This window comes from Barbatula barbatula (genome assembly GCF_947034865.1).
Source record: "Barbatula barbatula genome assembly, chromosome: 2".
NCBI classification, from domain to species: Eukaryota; Metazoa; Chordata; class Actinopteri; order Cypriniformes; family Nemacheilidae; genus Barbatula; species Barbatula barbatula.
Genome location: NC_136767.1, coordinates 14,352,130 through 14,375,996, shown reverse-complemented (window position 1 = coordinate 14,375,996; position 23,867 = coordinate 14,352,130). Strand labels below are relative to the sequence as shown.

Here is a 23,867-nt window from a genome sequence, read left to right as displayed (position 1 = left end):
TAAATAAATAAAAATGAAAGCCTGATTGACTGATTTGATTTCTTATAGGCTTGATTTCAGTATTCTTTTTACCCGTTTTTTGGCTGCTACGACTTTAACCGCTAGAGGTCAGTAGTACAACACTTTCCAGATTGTGTCATTTGAAAAATCCATGAATATGTGGCCCTATTATAGCAATATTACTAGCCACTGTTATGTATAATATATTATATAACCTTGTTTTTGTACTTAATATTAACTGAATTGTTTTGTTTCATGTGCAGTACAGAATTGTTGGTGGAAGATTAGTGATTACAGACAACTTTTTACATCTTGGGGTAGAAAGCAACACAAACAGTTAACAGCAGCATGGAGGGGTGCATGTCCATTTTCAAGTGCATGTATTAGAGGGCAGTGAATGATGCTACTGTCTTTGGGACATTTACCCACAAACCCCTTAGAGCTATGTAAAGAATGCGTGCCCAGGCTGCAACCCGCAACCGGATGTCCCTTATAATGAAAACAGGCTTTAGGAAGAGACACGCAGACAGTGCAAACTCAGGTGCAGTCTGGACACCCTGCAGGTTAGAGATTCCAGAGATTTATGGTATTTGTTTGTTTGAATTATTCAAAACTTGACGTAGACACCTTTTCCTTTTAGCAGCGGATTATGATGAAGTGTTCTTTCCATCTGTTTTGTAGGAATATTATGGCCTGTCCAGGAGGCAAGAAAGCAATGCGAGGCTGCTTTTCCAAGTCTGCTAAATAGTCACATCTATCACCAACTAAACGTTTCTAAATAAAATCTAGATTTTAGACAACACCGAAAACCTTTTTTTGAAGTGAACAAATGACCACTTTCCAGAAATCTCAATGTGCATTTCGTTGTTTTAGAGATAGATGACGATATAAATTAAACTTTATTGAAATCACTTAGAATCTTAAAATCAATTAGAAACAAATAACGTCCTCATTTGCAGTCAGGTGAAGGTGTATTGTTTAAGTTAAACTGTTGTGAAAAAGCTTCTGAGAGAACGACAAAACCTAAAGACCCTCCTACCTGGGCATCATAACGGCCTGCACATTACATACGCACTGTAAATAAGATAGGAATATACCCTAGATAGGAATATACCCTAGATAGGAATATACCCTAGATAGGAATATACCCTAGATAGGAATATACCCTAGATAGGAATATACCCTAGATAGGAATATACCCTAGATAGGAATATACCCTGACCTTTTGCAGCTCCCTCAGTGAGACGCTGGGGTATTACCTCGTGTGTCAATACAGGCTGAGCGTCTTCTGTTGGTAGTTTGAAGAAGGGGCGGGACGACGAGAGCAACTACGGTTTAGATGAAACGCGCTGGAACAGTAATAACTTGAATGTCTCAGCGCTGCGGAAACCGCCCGCTTCCCTGACAGGCTGTCCCGTGGAAAACAGCAGACATGGACTTTACTCGAGCGCTGAAGAGATCACATGAAAGAGGCGAGCCGTCGGAGGTGTTAGACATGTTTTCATGAACACACACTTAAAGTCTCCGAGGGGCTTTTTGCAAGCAGCCGATTGAAATGAGTAACGTTATCGAATTGACGGGAGCGCGCACCAGCTGGTTGAGAGGATGAGGATGCGATTGAACTGAACGTTTCAGGTATAAAGCTGGATTTTTAAAGATTTTTGTTTGGTAGAATTAATAGTATATATGTCTTATTAGAGAGAGAGAGAGATTTACTACAACCTGAATGTTTATTAATCTGTTTATCAAAATCGATCAATGTTTTAACACGTGTTGTGGCGGGTTTCCAGGTCGTATATTGACTGATAACAGGCTTGATGAATTTCTTGTCTTTAGCGCTTAACAACCCTGTTCTTTCTTTCTTTCTTTCTTTCTTTCTTTCTTTCTTTCTTTCTTTCTAAGCGTCACAGAGCACCTTTGTTGCACACATTTTACGACTTCACTTGACAAATAAATCTGGGTTAATCGGTGTCGGTAGTGTTTACCGTGCTTTACCTTTATCCATTTTAAATCTTTAGTGGAAGCACAAGCAAGCGTGACACTTTCAGGTAGCCATATAACGTGGCCTATTCATTGATGTCGCTACATCATAATAGGAAATGTGTTAAACTCTGTTAAATCTGTTATGTGTTTAAAGTGCTGCTTTGTTTTTTAGTTGAATTGGTGTTATTGGTTGTTTTTATCATTGTAATTATGGGGTATTATCTTTATAGCTTTTAGTGGTCTCATGCAAGTGTATAGTGGATGTATCAAAGGGAAGCATCAGCTCCTGCATGTGAATGGAAATGCTCTATTTCTGAAGAAGCACTGCGTAAACAGAGACTATAAATCTACTTATCTCTGAGTCACATAAGCTTCCCAGCAGCATTACACAACGAGGGGTACTCGCTGTCCTCCCTGGACTTCAATTGGTTTCTGGAACTCACTTAACACGGAATTTAATTTATGAATGAACTGAAAGTGCTTTAGTCAACTAATAATATTACACATTATATTCGCGCAACAAAATAGGTTCAGCATCCAGAAAGTTTTGCTGTCATGACTGCATGCCATATTTTTAAAACTTCGCACAAAAATATAAAGTAATGTGTCTTTTTTTTAATGAAAAAAACAACAATGATCTTATGCTATTTTATATTCTTTTTAATAATATATTATTAATAGTCTGTTTTCAAAATGTTTGCCATCACATCATAGGACACATTTACGGTTTATTGGTAAACACCTGCATATGACAGACTGTCCTAAGAGATTAGATTTGGGCAGACAGTTGGAACTTGGAAAAGTGATTTTGGGTTTTTTGACAACAGTCCCTATCCCAAACTATCAATTTGATTCTGTTTTCTATTTTCTACAATTGTTACTAGTTAAAAGGTGGGCGACTATCTGGTTCTGTGGTTACGTTGGTTGAACTATAGTAAGTTAGGAGACTTTCATTATCTTTTCTAATAATGGGAAGTGATGTTGTAAAAACTTTGATGCTGATTCATTTGCTTATCTTTTTCTAAACGCAATAATGCTAACCACCTCTATACTGAAAATATGGAAAATGAGAGCTTTACCTTGTATAACGTCGTCTGCCTGTTAAAGCAGCTCTCCACAGAAGACTAAAATTGCCTAAATCAAATAAGGATATGCTATAATACAAAGCGTATGTGAACTACTGTATCATTATAGAGATACAGTACCAGTATGGTACCTAACTATTTTAAAACCAGTCTGCCCACAGACTTAAACATGCACTTGCATGCAAAACTACATGCATATACACATAGAAGAAATTAGATCCTCTATGTTGTGTTCTGACATCTGTGTTTCCATCTGAGAGCATTCAAACGCTTGTGGTGGACTCAGTTTCCTCTCAGCAGGCATGTTCATGAGGAGAGTGCTGACTGAGGTTATTACTTCAGTTCTCTACCACACTGTGGAATGTCTTTACTTCTTTGTCTGCAAACAAACCTGGCCACCATCTTACTTCCAACTCATAATCTTTATCGGTTATAAAAATAAATCAGAAATTGTATCTTATTGTGATCATGAAATGCATCATAGGTTTGTAGAGAGGCAGGTGCATGCTCAAACATGGTTTTCTATAAATCACTATAAAAGAGAATGAGCATATCCAACACCAGCACACTCAAACATAAGACCTGAAGCCTGAAGCAACATGGAAATGATTTTCTTGTCTTTTTAGTAAGTTTCAGAATGAAATATGGATGTCTGTTACTCTTAGTGAATGTAAAATTCAAGATTTAAACCCGTTAGATGCTGGAGGCTGTCAACTGAACATGTTGAATTTTTTAGATAGTTAGGATGATTTGCCTTTTCGTCTCCTTTAACCCTCCCTTTGTCTAAACCAAAAAGCAGCAATGTTTTTGTTTCTTTCCCACGTAAGACTTATTTTGGATTCTGTTTCTAATCCACATTAGCCAGTCAGTCCACCGAGAGTGTTTACCTGCCAGCATTGAATTGTGGATTACACCAGTTACATATTTTCTAAGAGTTCATATTTTAGGTTTTTGACTTGCTCTTTGTTTTTCTAAATGTTATTTCTAACCTGACTGAGGCTAAAAGAATATGATTGGTTTATTTATTACGACCAAAGAGAACGTTAGGTCGTGTCTGCTTACGATGTTTACACTGTGTGACCAGACGTGTTTATTCAGGTTTTGTTGGTGAATTGAATGAATTCAGTTTAATTTAAAGTTTAATATTTGTGGGATATTTGGTTTGAACCAGCAGAACACATTTGAAATTCAGATGACGTAAAAGTGCAATAACACTTTTCATGCAAAACATTTCACAAATGTTCTAGGTTTCAAATTGTACGAAATGGATTATGGTTCATGTAAATGACCTTGAGATCTGCTGGTTTGAAAGAAATTGCAAAAAAATTGCACGAAAAAGCAAAGTTAGTTCAAGCATCATAAATGTCACTTGGTCTCATTTATTTAAACCAAATGTGCACTAAACTTCTAGGTATATAGTACTTACTATGCATCTGTAAATTACTCCCATTTACACCTATATTTAAATATATATATGTTTTATCTTAATATCAAAAAATGTATATATTTTTGTTTGTGCATATACTGTAAGTACGAGAGTTTGTGAAACCACAACAAATTCGTTGTGTGTTTTTCACACTGGCAAATAAACTTAATTCTGATACTAAATCTTTTGTTTCTTAACGCCGTTCCAGCCATTGCCCTAGGACTGTGCGAGACTAATCGACCAGTCATTTAAACTGTACAGCTCCAATAGTCGACACTGAAAGCAACAGTCGATTACATGAAAAAACTACACTAAATGTTATAATAAAAATGGTAGACAGCAGCTGAAGAAAAGCTGAAGAGCAGAAACACGTTAAAGCTTGTTTAAAGTTTGCTGCACAACATTTAGACGAGGCTGTGAAATACTGGGAGAATATAGTCTGTTCAGATGAGACCAAAATTGAACTCTTTTTATGTCATAATACACACCATGTTTGGAGGTCAAAAGCGGTGCTACTGCGTCTTGAACCAGCTGAAGTGGTTTGATAGCCTTTGCAGAAACACCAGCAAGGAGAGCATTGCAGTAATCCAACCTTGAGATTACCAGGGGCTGGAAAAGGAGTTGTGCCGCATGCTCATTGAGGTACGGTCTAACCTTTCGAATGTTGAATAAGGCATATCGACAGGATCGCGTTGTCTTTACAATGTGATCATTGAAGAACAGCTGTTCATCAAATATGACTCAGAGAGAGACATTCTTGATAAAATCTACCAGAAGGATGAAGATGAAACGAGGGTGGAGATTTCAGCAAGAAAATGATCCCAAACACACAGTCAAGGAAACTCTCAGTTGGTTTCAGAGAAAGAGAATAAAGCTGCTAGAATGGCCCAGACAATCACTTGAATCCAATAGAAAATCTCTGAAAAGATCTAAAGATCAGTGCATAGAAGAGACCCACGGAACCTTCAAGATTTGAAGACTGTTTGTGTGGAAGAATGGACCAAAATCACACCTGAGCAATGCTTGCGACTAATTTCAAGCTATGGGTCTTGAAGCTGTCATTACCAACAAAGGCTTTTGTGAAAAAGTATTAAATAAGCTTCAGTATGCGTGTTCAATACTTTTTGCTCTTAATTTGAGAATGTATTTGTTTAGTTTTCTTTGTATGCATGGATTATTTGAGGTGTTAATGACATCTGGTGAAAATTTCATGTCAACTGCACCTTGAGAAATATATTTACTGAGAAAAATGTTGACATGTTAAATTTTTGTTTTACCAGCTGTATAGCCTAAATCGAATTATATTTTGCTTTCACACATTAATGAATTTAGCAAACAAAGTAAGCCTGAGAGATTTGCCTTTCCTTAATCAAATTATTTTTCAGTATTATTATCTTATCGTGACGTCTGTTTTGTGCAGTTATTGTAATGCTAATTTGAGTTAATCTTAATCCTGTTTTTCTGGAAGCTTGTTATAAATGTGAGTACCTGTTCACACGCTGTTCTCTTTTGGTTAACCAAACAACAGCTTATTTCTAAAGAAATTTCATTAATGGATTTTTCATATAGTATAGAAGTGAGGATATTTGTTATAAGAGCAGTCTGTTTGTTTGTCTCGCGTATATGCTGAGGCTTGTGTATCAGATTCTTCTGATTTTAGATTGTTTCTGGCATGCGCCTGCTTGTGCACTGAGCTGTGGTCCTTGGAAAGTCTTCAGCATGGGAAGCATTACAAAACGTAGATCTCAGCTAGGTTTTTGCTTGACCATTCTTTGCATTAAAATCTTTGATAACGAATAATCTGCGTTGGGGATTCATTCTCATTTACTGTATATCAAACCTAGCATTTGGATACAAAGGACTAGGATCTGGCTCTAAAGCCATGTTGCCTCAAAATAATGTTTAACCGTTCTTCTGCCGGATCTGTCTGCAGTTTTCCACATATTAAACCATCAGATTCTCTTATCCAACTTTTAACATGGAACTGAAAATCCCTCGTTTGATTTATCCCTCTGTCTTGGAGATACGCAGTAACCAAGTCACATCAAATAGTCACTTGGGTATCTTAAGAGTTTGTGTTTGGCCACCCGCTTTTCTCCACATTTAGTACTACACGATACCACTTTCCCTCCAAAAGCTTGTGGTAGGTGAGTTAGCGCTATTTTGTGGTACCGACCCAAAACCACAAATCACTTCCACAGTTCCCTGCTGGAGGATTGATCTTCCCAACTCTACCCAAACAACCATTGTGAGGCCCTTGTTATTTTTATGACATGTAAAAATGTACAGATCCTCTGTAATTACTTGCCTCTACGTTACAGCGCTGCTAATGTTACTTCCTACTTCGGGCGAATCTCTTTGTTGTACTGCATTCTTTGCTCACTTACGATAGAAGATCTACCTAATGAATATGAATGAATGTAAATGTAATCTTTAAGTGTTAAAGCACTTACGCAATAATGCTTTTATTCAACTGCACTACAATCCTTGATATCAGTTGACTACATATACTTGCTTCTAGAGTTCATTCCCCCTTCCTGTAATGTGGTTATTTGTTTATGTTTTGACAAAAAAGGACAAACCAAACAAAAACACAAAAAGATCAGATATCATCATAAAACCATCGTGGGCCAGAAGCGGTAGAAAGATTTTCAGTGTCTCTTCCTCTCCAGCAGACTAATGGAATTCACTTTGCTTGGCATGAACTCTGGAGTGCATCTGCTTTAAGGAAAAAATATCCTGTCAGTGATTCATTGGACCAGCGGATTTTAACCTCAATGCTCTGCTAATGACCATGATCAGGGTCTACTGGATAAAAGGGGGCACAAGAGGAATGCAATGTGACAAAATAGCATAATGCATATTTGAGTATGGTGGAAAATTGATAAATTGCAATTAAATATTTTTTAATTGATTTAGATTTTATTTTCCATGACGGCAGTCTGAGGTTGTAGCTGCACTCAGTTACAATTAGCCTCTATTATTATTATTATTATTATTATTAATATTATTATTATTATTATCCCTGCCTAAAACATTTCTCTGTTGTTTGATATTGGTTACAAAAGCAGTCTCAACAGAATTAGACTTAAACATCATCAAACAAATCCATGCTGACAATGCTGGCTTGCTCACCGGGGGACTGCTGATATTAGTTTAGCATAAGATTATGTAAACTCCATTAACATTGCTTAGTAGAATGGTTTTGCTCTTTCTATAACATGTACTGTTTAATGCAACATTGTAAATAGCGCTATATAAATAAAATTGATTCAAGGACTTTTTGCTCTAGTAGTCTGTTCTTGTCTGTATTTTTTGCAACATGATATCCAGGTGCACACCTTTTTTTGCATCTGCAATAGAGCCCAACCTGATGTCTAAGCCTTCAATCCGATTCATGCATTGGCGCCACTTTGAAAAGTAAGCCAAATCCAAGCTAGCAGTAAAGCAAACACAGTACAGCTTTGTTGGGAGACATAGTTCTGAATTATTTAACCCACATTCTATGTCAAAGAAAACTCGTCCGCTTTAAGATGACAAATCACTGTGTCGCTCACAGAAGCACGGCTTTGAGGACCAAGGTCTTCTTCAGCCTTTCCCCGTTGGTCAGCATCCTTTTTAATTGTTTAGAAGTTTGGCTTGTATAGATGGATTTCCCTACTGCAGCTGTGGTTTGGTCTGTGAAAGGCAATGAAGGCAGAGCTTGTTGCTGGGTTTCTCTGAGACCCATTAGCTTTTACTGCAGCTTAAATTCCTTGTCAGCGTGCCAGAGCTGAGATCATGGCTTGTTTTTCTTCTGGTTTGGTCTTTATCAGATGCTGATTTGAATGACAAGTCTTTAGAAGTTCAGGTTTGAGCAGAGATATCATTCTTTATTCTTTATGGTATTTCATGAGAAGTGGTGCGGAGGAACACTAGTACCCGGCACACACCTGCTGAGATAGCATGCCACAGCTGCAGGGCCATGTCTTTAACATCCATAAATATACTTTTCATTTCTTTCATTTTGATATGCAGTTGGTCAGTGGGGACTGCTTGTCAGAATACTGAACGTTGGATCTGTGTCCTGAATAAAAGACATGTATAGGCTTGAAACTATATGAGACTAATACAGTGCTTGTTATATCACTTTATTGTGTGGTAAAGTAATGTTTATGCTGCTTTCTGCTCGAACTCCAACATGTGTGGGTTGGCAAAGCATGAGTTGAATGGTTTAGCATGTTTAAATAATGTCATGGACGGAGCTATCGTGGTGACATCAGATATATAAATCACATTAATAACAACAGACGGATTAACCACAGACTTAAGACACGCCTTTTCCGTCTTATTGAAGGCACAGTTTTCCAAAAAATGAAAACTGTCGTTTATCACATGCACGCTTTTCCATCATGTTGTATTTTTCTTGGGAATTTTCTAGAATATCCTGAAGAAATGCTGTCAGGCTCCACAATGACAGTATGATACTACTGTATATGGCACTGTAAATGTAGGCTATTCTTTTTTTACAGCAGATCTCGTATAAGCTTATATTCAGGTATGATAGCTCAGGTATGTCAGCTGAAGAGACATGCATTGTGACAGTCATGGTTTATGAACTACAAAGAAGATATCGTTCCAGCATTCCAATAAGACAAAATGTCATCAACTGTATGATCTGGAATGCAGTGTAGTGCTTCCAGTAAGCCATTGAGACTGAAGCTCTAACCAGACCCAGAAAGAAGCAAAACACATTTGGATTTTGTGTGTGGCAGTTTTATGTTTGAAGTGATTCGGTAGAGTTGTGTTGTGATTTTTATGTCTTGAATACCACAATGTTGAGGACTTTGTTCATGTCAGACAGAAAAACAAAAGGAAAAGAGATTATGACAAAAAAGGTTCAGCTTGATGACAGAGGTAATAGGAAATTACACAAAAATGGACCCAACGGCCCAAAGGCATTGAACAAACTGAAGCTTTAAAGCATCTGTGACGTGCAAACCAAACAATTGCACAGAAGTGACTCTCGTACCTGAAAATAACAAAATCTTCCAACCAAACCCAACCGCTTCGGGGAATTAATCTTCATCGACTTTCCTGAACATTGCTCACTTTTGTGGTATTTTTACTTGTCAGTCTTTTCTAGTCTTTGAATGCTTTCGTTCCAGGAGATCCAGTGTGACTACATTGGCACACCTGATTGAAAAGGCAAACAACCCGCTCTGTGATTCTGATCTCCAGAGAAACCTGCAGCTGTCATGCAGAAATAATTAGACCTATTTATATAAAAGTGGGATTGTTTGCTTGATTCCTTACAGTTGTTTTGGTTTTTTAAGACTAGTTCCTAATGATTCGTTTTTGTTTTTGTATGTTTGTATGTTGAGATTTCAGCTCTCTGTAATAATCTTAAACAGCAGGGTCAGTTGACAGTGCTCTGTCATTAGCAGCTGACCCGAGTGCTCTTTACTTTAGACGGCCTTCCATTTTGACAGATGACTTGAGTGATTTCAGCTGGAATTGCCACATTAAGTTAGGCATGACACAAAAAATAAATCCTGTTTAAGGTGCATTCACGTGAAATCTTAAGTAATGGTACGTATGTCTGTGACATATTTAGAGCATTTTTCTAATTCTTGTATAATTATAATGCCGTTCATTTTATTATAATCAAAAAACACATAGAATCTTTGTAGTTTTACAAATGTATTTTGTACAATAAGGATCATTCAACTGCAAAAAGCTTAATGGAGGTTAAATTGTAGAATAAATATAAAATGTTATGTTGACATATTTATTTTCTAGCTCCAAAACATTTATGGGATTAAAACATTTTTGTGGTTAAGAAAATGTGGGAAACATAACTTGCCAAGTCAATAGAGACTCTGATTCTTTTTTGAGCATTCAAGACATTTGGGCAATTCTATGGACTCAAGCTTTTACCAAATGTTTTACTGTACTGATAGCTCAGACTTTGAAAGTTATTTTTAAAGCATAGTCAACCATATTCAGGTAAGTAAATTGTCAAATCCATAATGGACAATATTCCTGGACTCTTATCAGCTTTAGGGTTTAGTAAAATATAAACAGATAATTCAATATATTGGTAATGAATACATTCTCTGAGAATGTATATTTCGAGATTTGACGCAAAATGTCACATGCATAGCGCTGGAATTGCCCATTTATTGTAAAAAATATTACATCAGTATCTTGGTTTTGATTGTGAGTATTTCCCTTTGTGATAGGGCAAACATACAAATCTCTCTTTTGTTTGTAACATTCATTAGCTCACTGTTTAGGCGATGTAAGCAAATGCTTTGTTGTTGTGTTACCAAAGCAGTGTCAGTATGGCTAGTCAGGACATTGTGACTGAAAGTCCAGTCCCCTAAAGACTTTTGTGCCGCTGTCAGCTTGGAAAACTGATGAAAGGTTGCACTCAGATGCAACTAATATGACCCTGTGTGCAGATGCTGGATAATGCGTTTCCAGAACAATGACCATAAGGACATTTATTTGACCTTGATCACTTACTGAGCTCTCTGAGATTGGTCAAACTCAAGGTGTGTGCACTCTCTTGACTATGTATTTTTGGGCTAAATGTATCTTTGACAGTTTGGCAACGTGTTTTTGGTGTTGTAGGTCACAGGATATCAGGATGTGACTGAGCGTTAGAAATCTGTATTCCTGGTGTGTAAATCCTTCATGCTTTGTGCTTTGATGAGGTCACCTTTTATGTGATGAAACCAAAACCAAGCTATGAAGTGCAAAACAACGAAAAACTTGATTGGGATCAATTTAGTTACTATATAATGACAGATTTGCCAGAAGTCCAACCAGTTTGTTGGAGACTTTAAGTTGTGTTCAGAATTAAGTTTATTAGGCGAATTACATGATAAATGTGTGTTCCTCTGCCTTGAAGTCGAAAAATCTAGGTTGCACAGGCAGTCATGAGTGTATCAACACATGGCCATCAGGTGCCATATACAGGTATATCAGTTGTTTCATTGCACTTGTCTAGACATGGAATATAGCCTAAAACACGTTCTGCACATTTTTTAGGAGATACTAGAGTTGGATCTGACAATACCTCCATATTGTAGTGTTTAGTGTTGTAAACACTTGTTTTGCTTTCATCTGGTTTGGGGATTTTGGTGGATTTTAAATTTGTTGTTCATTAAAACAATTGGGATGACCTTATTCTACACTATTCTGTCTTTCTTGTCTTTCTCTAAATGGTGATAGGTTGGAAATATTTCATTAAATGTGAATATTTAACTAACAAACCTACACTGTAAATTACTGTAAAGTTGTGTTTATTGCGATTAGCAGATTTTCAGTTAACTAATCCTTTTTTTATGTTTTTCTGAAGTTACTTGGCGGACCAGTGCTGGAATGGAGGCTGCATCTACCTGATCATGTTGCGAAGAATCAAACGCAAAGCTCCTCTTCCTCCATGCAATGGCAACAGTGGGGGAAACTGTGTGGACGTCTCTTCTGAGACTACAGGCAGCCCCACACAGAACGGCAAACGGACTCGCAAATTTGGCGTCATTTCCCGCTCCTCATTCACTCGCGACAGCAGGGACGTCAAAGATAGCCGGGACTGTGAGCATGAGAATGGCTATAGTTCTATGGAGGCGGAGGTGACGTCCCCTGAGACCAGCACACCTCTTGACACACCAACCGAAGATAGTCCATTCATCAGTCCTTCAGAGGTGATACCCAATCACATGAGGGTGGGGAGCACAGCCACCCTACCCAGTCGATCACACGCCTCACGCCTCTCTGAAAGCTACAAGAACGATTCAATAAGCAGTGAACCTTCCTGTCAGGTAGGAAATAAGTGAACAATAAACAGTATGTTTTTTATTGGGAAATGAACCCATGTCCTTGCCATTGCAAGGGTCATGCTCCAGTTGAGAAAAAGCAAACAAACAAACACTTTGAAGTCTTTGGAAACGCCCTTAAAGTGCACAAATTGAAGATGTACGCACTTTGCCATTGGCCTTTCTTTGGACTAGGATGAGTAGTTGGTTGATGCTTATAATAAGTAGTGTGGATCCCACAATGTGGCTAAACTGCAGATGTTTCTCATTTTATCCTTCTTTGGGACTTCTGGTGATCTGTAGAGCGTGTAATCCATGTGACATTGGGCCAAGCGGCTCACTCAAAATAACCATAAGGGTTCTTCCAGATATGACCATGTGTCAGTGGTTGTAAAAAATCTTCAAGGGGTCATCCTTGAAAAACCTGTACAAGTCTGATTTTAAATAATCACATGGGATTTCACAGAGTCACAAGATATGGCATTTTCAGAGAGCCACATAAGAGGACAACAAACTGAATCCACATGCTTAATTTCATATTTCCTTTACCTTCTTTTTAAAGCTACATAAATTTATGGATTCTCACAGATTTAGCAGATGCAAGCAAAACTTTTTGAATGTCTTTTATTATTAAATAGCTCATTCTAAGGTAATCAAAACATAACTCTTCATTGTGTATGGTCTTTATACACCTCTGAAGACATAGTTATGTGTATTGCATTTCTGTCAATTGATCGTTCAGAAAATTACACAATGGACATTTAAAGTCAGAACTCTGTAGTCCATGTGTTACATGATTACAACTGATAAGTTTTACATTTTCGTGGAAAATCGTTTTAAAATGACAATATCTCTTGAGTAACTCAAATGAGTCATGTTACTTTGGAGCCAAACATTTTCTGAACCACAAATGTTCATCCCATCATTTTGGATTCTAAACTCTGTACCTCAAAAAAACTTTGTTAATGTTGCATCTTCTTTGCACTACTAGTCTATACCAACGGAACTGAAAATGTTCCTTCTCAGATGCACATTCCTAAAATGTAAAACTGGTGTGGGTATTCCCACTAGCAGCATTAATGTGTTTATGCATGTGCGTTGTTTAGGAACATGCAGGTGGGAGGATATGCATGCTTATTTTGACAGGGAACAGAATCAGCGTGAGAATGAGCGGCAGACCGCGTCTAAGCGAGAAATCTGTGTCAGTGACTCACTCAGCCGTCAGGCTTTCCTTGAGAACATCCCCCTCTCCTAGACACATAACTAAGGGAAGGTGAACAAGTGACAGCATGTTTACAGTCTAGGGGTGTGTGCTAACCCAACTGCCATGGGAGGAAGTAAACAGAAAGTTACAGGTGAAGTTTAATGTGGCCCTAGCGACACCAAAGTAAATGAAAAGCTTGTAATATAACCAAGCTAACCCGCAAAGCTTGGTGTCTTAAATAGGATCCCAAGAGTTCTCTTAAAGGTCCAGTGTATGAAATTTAGCGGCATGCAGCTGTGAACCTACGAATTGTGACCAACGGCTCACAACACCTCCCCTCCCTTTCAAGGCACTATGATAGCTGACACAGGGCTAAGATGTTGTTACGTTTTTGCTTCTTTGGTGGTAAGAGCATTGTGTTAAAAACGCAAGGTTGTGGGTTCGATCCCAGGGGATTGCAGATACATATGTATAAATGTATAGGATAAATGCAATGTTAGTTGCTTTGGATAAAAGCGTCTGCCAAATGTATAAATGTAAATGTCCATTTAGGGCTACTGTAGAAACAGAAACAGAAAGGGGACCTGCAGTGTATGTAGATGGAAATAGCTCATTCTAAGGTAATACAACATAACGCTTTTTATGTAAGATGTCTTTACACACATCTGAAGACGTAGTTATTTATATATTGAATTTTCTTGCCAATAGATCCTGCAAAAAAGTACACGTTGGACCTTTAAAGTCCTTTGCATTGTGAATGGCATGCCTTTGTTTCTTCTACATTGGAAATCATTCTGAGTTTGATCATTGAGTAAGAAGAACATATTTTTTAATGTGCAGTGGTCAGACTATTAAAAAATAAATAAATATTTGAGATTTTTTATATAGTTTTTAATTGCAGTTCAAACCAAAAACTAGCAAAAGAGCATTTCTTCCAAAATTGTCAATGAAAAGCAAATATTATGGTATGTAAGTTTAAAACAACATGTTGAAGAGAAAAGTTTTGGATTTGTAACATTTGGACGATTGTTTGAAAAATGTATTAAACCTAATTTTGTGTCTTGGAAAAAGTGTTAAACAACTCATTGGCCTCTGTTTTAGTATTATTATTAGAAACACTGAGTGCCTTGCAACGTCTACATTCTTCAAATAAAATTGAGTTGAGTAAAAGTGTAAGAAACGCAGAATTGGCTAATTCAGGATTTGGGTCTTAAACTCCAGCAGCAGAAACACATTAAGTAGTTTTAACTTAATGAAGCTTTCCATGGACTGATCTGATCAGGGTGCAACGAGAGCAGTTTAAAATAGAACATTAAAGCATTTTGTACTATGTAACACTTTTGAGGTGAGTGTATTAGCATAAGAACAGAAAGTTATATATCATTCTCAATGCTTTTAATGTGCTTAAGCCAAGTCAGCACAGCAGCCGATGAGGGGGGGGGGTGGAATTGCCATGTGTATTTACATATGCATATAGGGATAGTTCACCTAAAAATGACAATTCTGTCATAATTTTCTCACCCTTGAGTTGTATTTCTTTGTTCTGATGAACACAAAGAAAGATATTTGGAAGAATGTTAGCAATTCCTTTTTAACAGAACAAGGACATTTATGCAGGTTTGGAACAACTCAGGGGTGAGTAAATGATGACAGAACTTTTGGTTGAGCTATCCCTTTAAAACATTGTTAAAATGGTCTTGAGTGGAACCTAAAAAGTCTTATTAGTTGGACTGAATGTGTCAGAGTTTCAATTTCTGTCTTAAAAAATAAAATCAAGGTTTTACGTGAGGTAATGAAGTACACGGTGGATGTTTTTGACAGGAGCATGTTGATTTAATTATGCCCACTAAAATATTATAAGTCAACAAACACCTGCTTGCTTTTATCGTGCCAGAATTAACACTTAATTGGACCTCAGACTAATCCGCTCTGTGTGTCCAGACTTGATGTCAGTTTGGCTGTGATCCGGGTGTCCACAGGGAAGGGAATGGCTTATAACTCAAATCAATAATGTCAAGTGGATCCCACTCTTTTAAAAGTTTACAAAATGACCTCTTTGCTTGAGTCTGGGCTTGTGATGCCCATTTTATAAGAGAATTGCTTTAGGGGATTTGCTTCTTATTACTGCCCAACTTTGAAAGCATGTGCAGTATGTTAATGTTTGTAGGAACATTAAAAAGTGCTGAAAAAGTGTTCTGCAAGACATACAAAAAAGGCGTCCTGGCAAATCACACCTGTCTCTATGAATTCATGTGTGCACATGAGCATTTAGACTTTTTATTTTCTATTAAATTGAATAATTATATTGTTTCTTTACAAGTACAATTATTATAATATACAATCGCATTCCTGATTGTTTCAGAATAAGAGACAAATATTCCCCTTTTCTGTCCCACAGCCCCGTGAGGGCAGTCGGATCTGGAAGATGCACATAGTGAAGAGTCAGGATGGATTGGGTGTTCAGATCACTGGCGGTCGCGGGTCTAAACGCTCTCCTCACGGAATCATCGTGGCCCACGTGGAAGAGGGAGGAGCTGCACAGAGGTAAAAAGCCCTCAGGTTTTCAATTGCTGCCGTGGCAACGGTAGCTGTCGTGGCGACACTGGTCATCAGCATCTCATGCATATGGAAGCATGAGCGAGTTTTAAGGGCCCTCAACAATACTCAGTAATCTTCAAAGGCATTGTGACTTGCCCACACAGACACATGGACAATATTCAGTCACGCCGCTAGACAATAATAATCAGTTGACAAGGTATTGCAAGCTTATAGAAGTCCTGATGCTTTGTGTCGCATTGGAAATTACAAATGATTTCCCTTTTACAGGCTTATAATGCGTAATCTTTGTGTTTAAAGCTTTTACATGTAAGGGAATTTGCTTCATTTATATAAAAGGTGGCAAAGTTCGTAGAATGCACAACAACCTGATGTAATGACACAACATGCTTTAAAACAGAAAGTTAATTCCTAAACAAAAGTTACATTGAACCATACAGAGCATTCAAAAATAGACCCTGTGGCTTTGCCCTGTGCTTTTCCTGACCCAAAAATAATTGACAGCAGAATAGACAAAATCCTGAGACTTATTAAAATACGCAGACACACCTGCTCCAGAGGGCCAAAGTAAAAGCCTTAATGTTATCATTTGACGATAAAACATGTTCATGAATAATGTATATTGGCTGTGTTTCAAATCTTCCTTTCTGGTTACATGAGGGCGGCCAGATCAGGGTCATCACTACAGCATGATGTTAGTAGATATGAAGTTTCCTGGCCTTATATAACAGCTAGCCCTCAGAGAACTTCACATTCATTTGTCTGTGAGGGGAAGCCCTGAGGAGTTCGAATCATTCTCTCTTCACTGCACACTGTTCCTCAACTTGACCGTGATGATGCTGCAATTCAGTGAATGTCTCAAAAAGTCTGAGGACATTTTACAATGACAAATGGCGAAACTAGCATGCAGACAATGATGCCTTTGTGGGATTTCATGTGAATAAAGTCGGTTTATGCTTCTTGATTACAGATTCATGATTATGCACTATGTTTATCGCATCGGATGTTAAGTCTGCATAGATAGACACACAGTGTTAAAAATAAAGGTGCTTAAGAGGTTCTTCACAGCGATGTCATAGAAGAACCGTTTTTGGTTCCACAAAGAACCATTCAGTCAAATGTTCTTTAAAGAACCATCTCTTCTCACTTTTTATAATCTGAACAACCTTTTTTCACGACAAAGACCCTTTTGTGAAACAGAATGGTCCTTTAGATGTTAAAGGTTCTTCATGAAACCAAAAGGTTCTTCTATGGCATTGAAGAATGGCATAATCCCTGCATAAATCCGTGTTGTTTACATTATGCACGTACGCGCCGATTGGCAACAAAACACAGACATATGACTCCGTTTGACTTACCGCATGCGGTTCATGTCTGGCTTCTTTTAGCGATGGGACCGCTCCATCTATCAGTTTCAAACGATCTCCAAATCCAGTGTTATATCCACCGTTTATATAACATGCATCACCGAAATGCAGTGAGCAAACAAACACAGCTAAACTTCCGTTAGCCGAGTGAAGCGGCATTAATGGGCGTGCTGTTTCTCTCAGGATCTTCCAGGAGCCTTTCTCTGACAAGGGACTAAGAACCCTTGTTACAAAATGGGAATCCTTGTCCGAGAAAAACTTTCCGAAACCTGTTCAAACCCTGGCGGGTTGACCATGTTAAGCTTGAGAAGCCAGCACGTTTAACAGTGTAAAGTCAGACTGCATTTTACTTCGTCCTACGTTTTAAGAGTGTAATCTTATTGTGACTTTTTATAAACTCTCTCTATATAACTCTATAATCCCTACACTCAAATGTAATGTATGTTGTGTTGGACAAAAGAGAAAATACTAAATTAACAAAATTAAACATGAATTTGGGATATCGTTATTTATTCATTTTCAGAAATAAATAAATCATTGTAAGCCCTAATCTAATTATTTCCAAATACACAAATCAAGACCCATATAATTTTTTATCCCGTTTCAAAATATTTGCCACATTATGGAAGTAAAATCGGTTTAATGTTGACTTGACCATTTTACTGTAATAGCTACAACATAATGTCTGCGTCATTTGATGGGATAACCTGACCTTGCGGATCCTTTTCAATTACAGAGATGGGCGTTTGAAGGCAGGCGATGAGTTGCTGATGATAAACGGTCACTCCCTGGTTGGGCTTTCACACCAGGAGGCTGTAGACATCCTCCGCTCTACCGCTGGATTGGTTCAGTTAGTGGTAGCCAGCAGGGTAAGTTTTACATAAGCCGAAGCAACAATACTGTTTTAGAATCATACTATATACTGTATGTGCATCATTACAGATGGAAATGTCTTCACACACAAATGTTAAGCAGTTCTTGCTATATTTTTAGAGTTCTTCTTTACATAAAATAAGTGTGCCAACTATTCCAGAACGTACGTCACGAGCAGCCGCGTGTAGCAGCTAAAAAAATTGAAGAGGGAAGCGCTGATGGGTTCACCGCATTGCTTTCCGAGATAAAGTTAAAAATACTCTCAGTCTGCTCAAAGCCACACAACATGCTTTCTCCAGCTGCTCTTCCTTCTTTTCCCAGGATGAATCCGAAGTGGACTTCCACAAGTACCCGTCCACCAGCCTGCCCGACCTAGTGAGCACGTGCTCCGGTCCGGACCCCTTGCCCTCCCCCGGGGAGGAGAAGGAGAACATGGAACCGGACATGGAGGACGTGAGGGCCAGCAGCCTTTCATTGCCCACCCAGGACTTGGTACGTACGTCTGCTGCCTATCAGTCTGATTATCTGCTGCTTTCATCTTGTACTGCCTCCAATGACCTCTGATACACAGCTGGAGCTAGAACAGACTGTTTTCGGTCTGTCTGTTTTTTTATGAAAGCTTGAGTAATGTGTAATGTTTATTATGATTTGTTTATTGTGTAAGAATGTGTGTGTAAGCGGTCAAAGCGCTAGTGTATGCATTTGTTATTAAGTTCCTTACACTCCTCATTGGCGCCTCGTTGAGGTGTTTGATATCAGGCGAAAGTCGTTTGTCTGATACACGCTAAAGAAGTTATCAGATATTTCTCAGCGAAATCTAAACACCCGCAGCATGTTGTAATTAAAATACAGCTTGTCCTTCTAAGGAAAGCACATTTGTCTCTTTATCTCTTTGCCTCTTTTGATCTGTGTGCCAGGGGCCCCAATCGTGTTCTTGAGTCTATCCGTTGTTTTGTCGAAAACTGTTACTGCCACTGTTTACCAAGCAGCCATTGGCTCTGCATTTGTTCGTCTCATCACAGATTAGAAATTATTAATTTGCTCAGCGCAAGCAGCCGCGCATCAGATCAGTAATGCCACACACCGTTAATGTTTAATCATACAAAACGAATGTAGCGCTAGTTTGATGAATGCTGGCGACAACATGCTAACGCTGGTCTTTACGCGATTCAGTGGCGAACTGACGGGACCACACAACTCAACATGTTACGATCATATTGCTTAAGTGGGATTTTAGAGATCAGCGCTCTGTCTTGCCTGAGATCTTGAGATTGCGTTTCAGGGAAAAGTGGGTCATTCCCCCCACCACATCTTTATTGAGCTCGTGTTCTTGCTTTCATGAGCAGACGTTCTACTTGCCATATAATTACATTAGCATTCTACACCTCCTGCTGATTTGGGACAGTAAAGTTTGTGTTTGCTTCACCAGAATTGAAAACTTGACAGATGTTCTGTTGTGATCTTGTGATGTTTCAATATGTCTCCTAGAAAAGATGATTTAGGAATTATTTGCCATACTGACTATAAAAAGTATTATTATACAGACACGAAAAAAATAAGAGACTATTCCAAATTCATGAAATAAGCATTTCTAGCTGTATTGTGGCCATTTCAGTCCAGTGTCCACAAAATCAAACCTCAGGAGTGACTTGATATCTGAATGGAATGGAATAAAAAAAGCATAGAATACCGCTAATATTAATACTAAATGGTTGATCAGTAATGAACACCGTCCACAACAGCTTCCACTCCACACTTGCAAGTTAGAAGGAGGAAGGTCTTGCAGCTTTGCATTACCAGACAAAGATCATCTTAACCTATTTGAAAAACAGGAGGACTTTAACTTTACCAGTAACTAGATAAACACTTGTAAGTAGAAGCTTAACAGGTTTAAAAAGCCTCTTGTGGGTCCCCTCATTCTGTTTTTTATGCTTGAATTTTGGGTCTGTACTGAGAATTCTGTCCCTTCAGGCTTTAGGGGTGACCTTAATATAAAAATAATCTTTTACTTTGGTTAATTTTCCCATGATTCATTGACCTTGGTGCTTATGGTGGAGTGGGTTCCAATCATGTGCTGTGTTTGTTTTTATTGTTACTTTATTTATTTTCAAGAGAGAAATCGGTTTAAGAACAACAAACATTTAGACCACATTTACACTATGAAAAACGGAAACGTTTTTCCTTTGTGTTTTGAAACGTTTCAGGTATATGACAGTTTTGTCAAAACAATCTACATTTACCATGGATCCATGAAAATGCTGTAGTCTGCATGCCAGGCCAGTGGGTGGCGATGTTGCTTTGTTAAGAAACGGGACGTGCCTGCACACATTCACATAAACAGTTATAAGACAAAAGTGATTTTTAATACCCTTGGATGACGTATATGAGGGTCTAATACTGGCAAAATGTAAATATTGTGTCTCCGCTGGTCTTAGTGGTGCAGTAAAACCATTTGCTTGAGAAACATGAAATAAATATATTGAGTTGTACAAGCACACAGTACCGGAGGCCACCATGTTGTTTTGGCTATAGAGGGTATGCACGTCATGTCACTTTCCCGCGTCAATACCACTTGAACACGCTCCCTTGAGTGGCAAAACACTCAGTAAAATGGCTGCTTACAATATTAGGAAATCAGGCTACATATCAGTGTCCAAGGACACCTGGTTTCTTTGTAAGTCGTAAGGATCACCTTCGAGTCCAACTGCTTTTCATTTCAGCAAAGAATTGCATGTTTTAGTCCCGGTTTCTTTGCTTCTCCTATTGAAAGCAGCCATTTTGCTTCGTGTTTTACCACTCAAGGGAACGTGTCTTTGCACTCAAGGGGGTGTTTCCCGGCGGGGAAAGTGACATCAATGCATACAATCGCGCGACTGAACACGTAATATGCATGCCCCTGACATTTTCAGAAAGTTCTGCCTTGCAGTTAACACAGAGACGAAAACGTTGCATTTTCAGTCCCTCAAAACACTATTATCGTGTAAACAAAATGAACGGCCAAAACGCATAAATAGTTTTCTGTTTTGACGTGAAAATGGCGTCATGTAAATCGCCTGGATATAATGACTAGTGTCACTTGAGTCTTGTTCTGAACACAACGGGCATTTATAGATAGCTTTTTCTTGAGTTAAATGTAATTTAAAAACATAAATAATAAATAAAAAATGTACTGGATATACTAGAACAGACATAAAAATATGATGATGGAAACCCAGCATGAATGTGACATTAGCGGGACATATTGAAGAGTTTTTTAAAAACAATCCTTGGGAAAATTATTGTATTGAAAATTGATGATATAATAGAAAGTGAACAATTTGCATTACAATTTGGCTTACTTTTCATGAATATTGCAACTTTCTATAAATCTGCATAGCTTGTACAAAGCTTAACAAAACAGTTAAGGCAGAGGTACTGCTCTTGTCACTCCCAAATCTTTGACCTTTGTGGTTTTCTGCAAAGTTTGCTTCAATAATTTAACGGAAAACAAGGAAACCGTAATTATGCCTATTCATTTTTCAGTTTCCCACAGTTTGCTCACACTGACATTCCAGATCTAAACACCTTTCCAAACTGTTCTTACACTCCCTTTCAGCGTCCCACCACAGCGCAGGGCGGCACTGAGCGGTCGCTTTCATGTGGCTGTCCAGCGCTGACAGGGTTGGGTGTGTCTCCTATGCAGCTTGTCAGATTGGATCTGAAGGGGTTTTGATGAGACAAAGGATGGGAGACAGACTGGGGGAGGAAAATAAAAAACATGGAAGGAAACGAAAGTATCTGTAGGAAGAACACCACTGTGACTGTCACGTTGAGTTCTGCGAGGCACAGAGGTGTGGTGTTTGTGGAAACCCACCGGCTCACCTGCGACAGCTCTGTTCGTGTAGCTCGTTCATGCGGGAGATGGATTTCATTTTTGACAGCCATGGGAAGGGATTCCTGTCAGCATGCCTGAAGGGGAGCAGCGGATCATCCCTTGCATGTTGCTGTTTAAACTTGTTTCAGGACATAGGAGCTGTGCGATAAACTGGAGCTCGTTCTTGAAGGTCAGACAGTTGGAAGGAGAAGTCCAACACCACCCTCATGTAGTGTGTACAACAAGAGGCTTATGAAGATCAAACATTCAGTATTAACTTAGCTCGGTTCAAATGCATTTTCCCATGATTAAAAATAACATTGAACATTTACAGGAAATAAGATGGTAACAAATATCAACAATGACCATTGTGTAATAGCCACACAGAACAAATACTTTACTTTAAAATGTATAGTAATTAGGCTGTCAATTTAACATGTTGATTTTACAAAAACAAATATTTTAAAAATAAGTTTAATAATGGGCCTTGAGGTATAGGTAACATTCCTTTCCAAAACAAATCTAAGGAGATCAGCACTGAACTCTGTAATGCACTATGATGACAGAAATGAAGTGATCCACTCAGTCCAGTTAGTTGGTGTTTTTATGTTTTTTTTTCTTTTTATATTCACAGTTATTTATTAGTTATTCAACAGTATTGGTTCAAGTTGGTTAGTCTGTTTTGAACATAGAGTACCTGAACATTTGACCAATAGCACATTTCCCAGAAACTTTCATTAATACTTTAACTTTTAAAGGTCCAGTGTATCCAATTTAGCGACAGTTATTGTTTTGGGAAAAAGGAGTCGACTCTGAATCACGCGAACGAGTCGTCTGTCGTTTTTATTTCTGTTCCGGGTCAGATTTGCATCACTCCATGTAATGCCTGCCTACCCTCCATTTGCGAAACTGTACACGATAGACCAATCACACCAGACTAGACTATCCGACCAATCAGATCAGAGAAGGCTGACAGAAAGGAGAGGATTAGACAGATGATTCGAAGAATAAATCAAGAAGTGAGGTAATAATAACTGCCTATTATTAGAAAATGGAAGTGTTTTTACACCGTGCATGTGCGTAACCTTGTTGTTGGACACTCCATAAACCAATGTAGGACCTTAACAATTACAAAATATTTGCTCTTTAAGTGAACAAGAGATTTGCTTTCTTGAAATTGTGAAAGAGTTAATTTATTACTGCAGTGTAACATTCCTTCTAGTCCTTCACAGCAATGGTAGAAGGATTGTTCACCCTAAAAATGAAATTTAATGAGACTTATTTTAATGACACCTGTTTAGTCAATTTATTTTATCTTTCCATTAAGAGAAATTTTAAGATCTTCTGTCTAACTTTTCAAGGCAAGCTTCCTTATTTCTTCTGCTGTTTTTTCTTCAGTTTACAGATCTTGACAGGCTGGAGGATCGTTGCAGGTTTGAGGGTCCCAAGGGATGTTGTCGTAGCCCCACACCTATGAAGTTCCGCAGCAGATCCCAAGGTCACACATAAATTAACAAACATAAATTCTATCAGGTCAAAACACTGCTGAGCATGAAAACATTGTAATGAGATTAAACGGTGTTGGGAGTCTCCAAGGGAGACTTCACCCATTCTAATTCCTTTGTTATAGATTCTTGTATAAAAAAGGTGTAGTGAAAATATTTTTGCATGTTACTGTTTTTTGTTGTTGTTATAATTATGTATGTTAATAAACA

General features: G+C 38.2%; 1 protein-coding gene across 2 annotated transcripts in view; it reads left to right on the top strand.

Annotated features, from left to right (window-relative positions):
- Nucleotides 1-23,867, top strand: part of pdzd2 (PDZ domain containing 2) — a gene marked incomplete at its 5' end in the record, with an annotated part of 49,950 nt that overhangs the window by 6,478 nt on the left and 19,605 nt on the right. Inside the window, 6 exons of one of the 2 annotated variants that reach the window (XM_079447233.1) lie at nt 1,331-1,635; nt 11,843-12,305; nt 15,902-16,047; nt 18,163-18,295; nt 18,621-18,791; nt 23,551-23,650. In XM_079447233.1, coding sequence (XP_079303359.1) covers nt 11,889-12,305; nt 15,902-16,047; nt 18,163-18,295; nt 18,621-18,791; nt 23,551-23,650 — 967 coding nt within the window. Of the gene's footprint in view, nt 1-1,330; nt 1,636-11,842; nt 12,306-15,901; nt 16,048-18,162; nt 18,296-18,620; nt 18,792-23,550; nt 23,651-23,867 lie in introns of those variants that run through there. The other variant, XM_079447232.1, reaches the window with a different exon arrangement.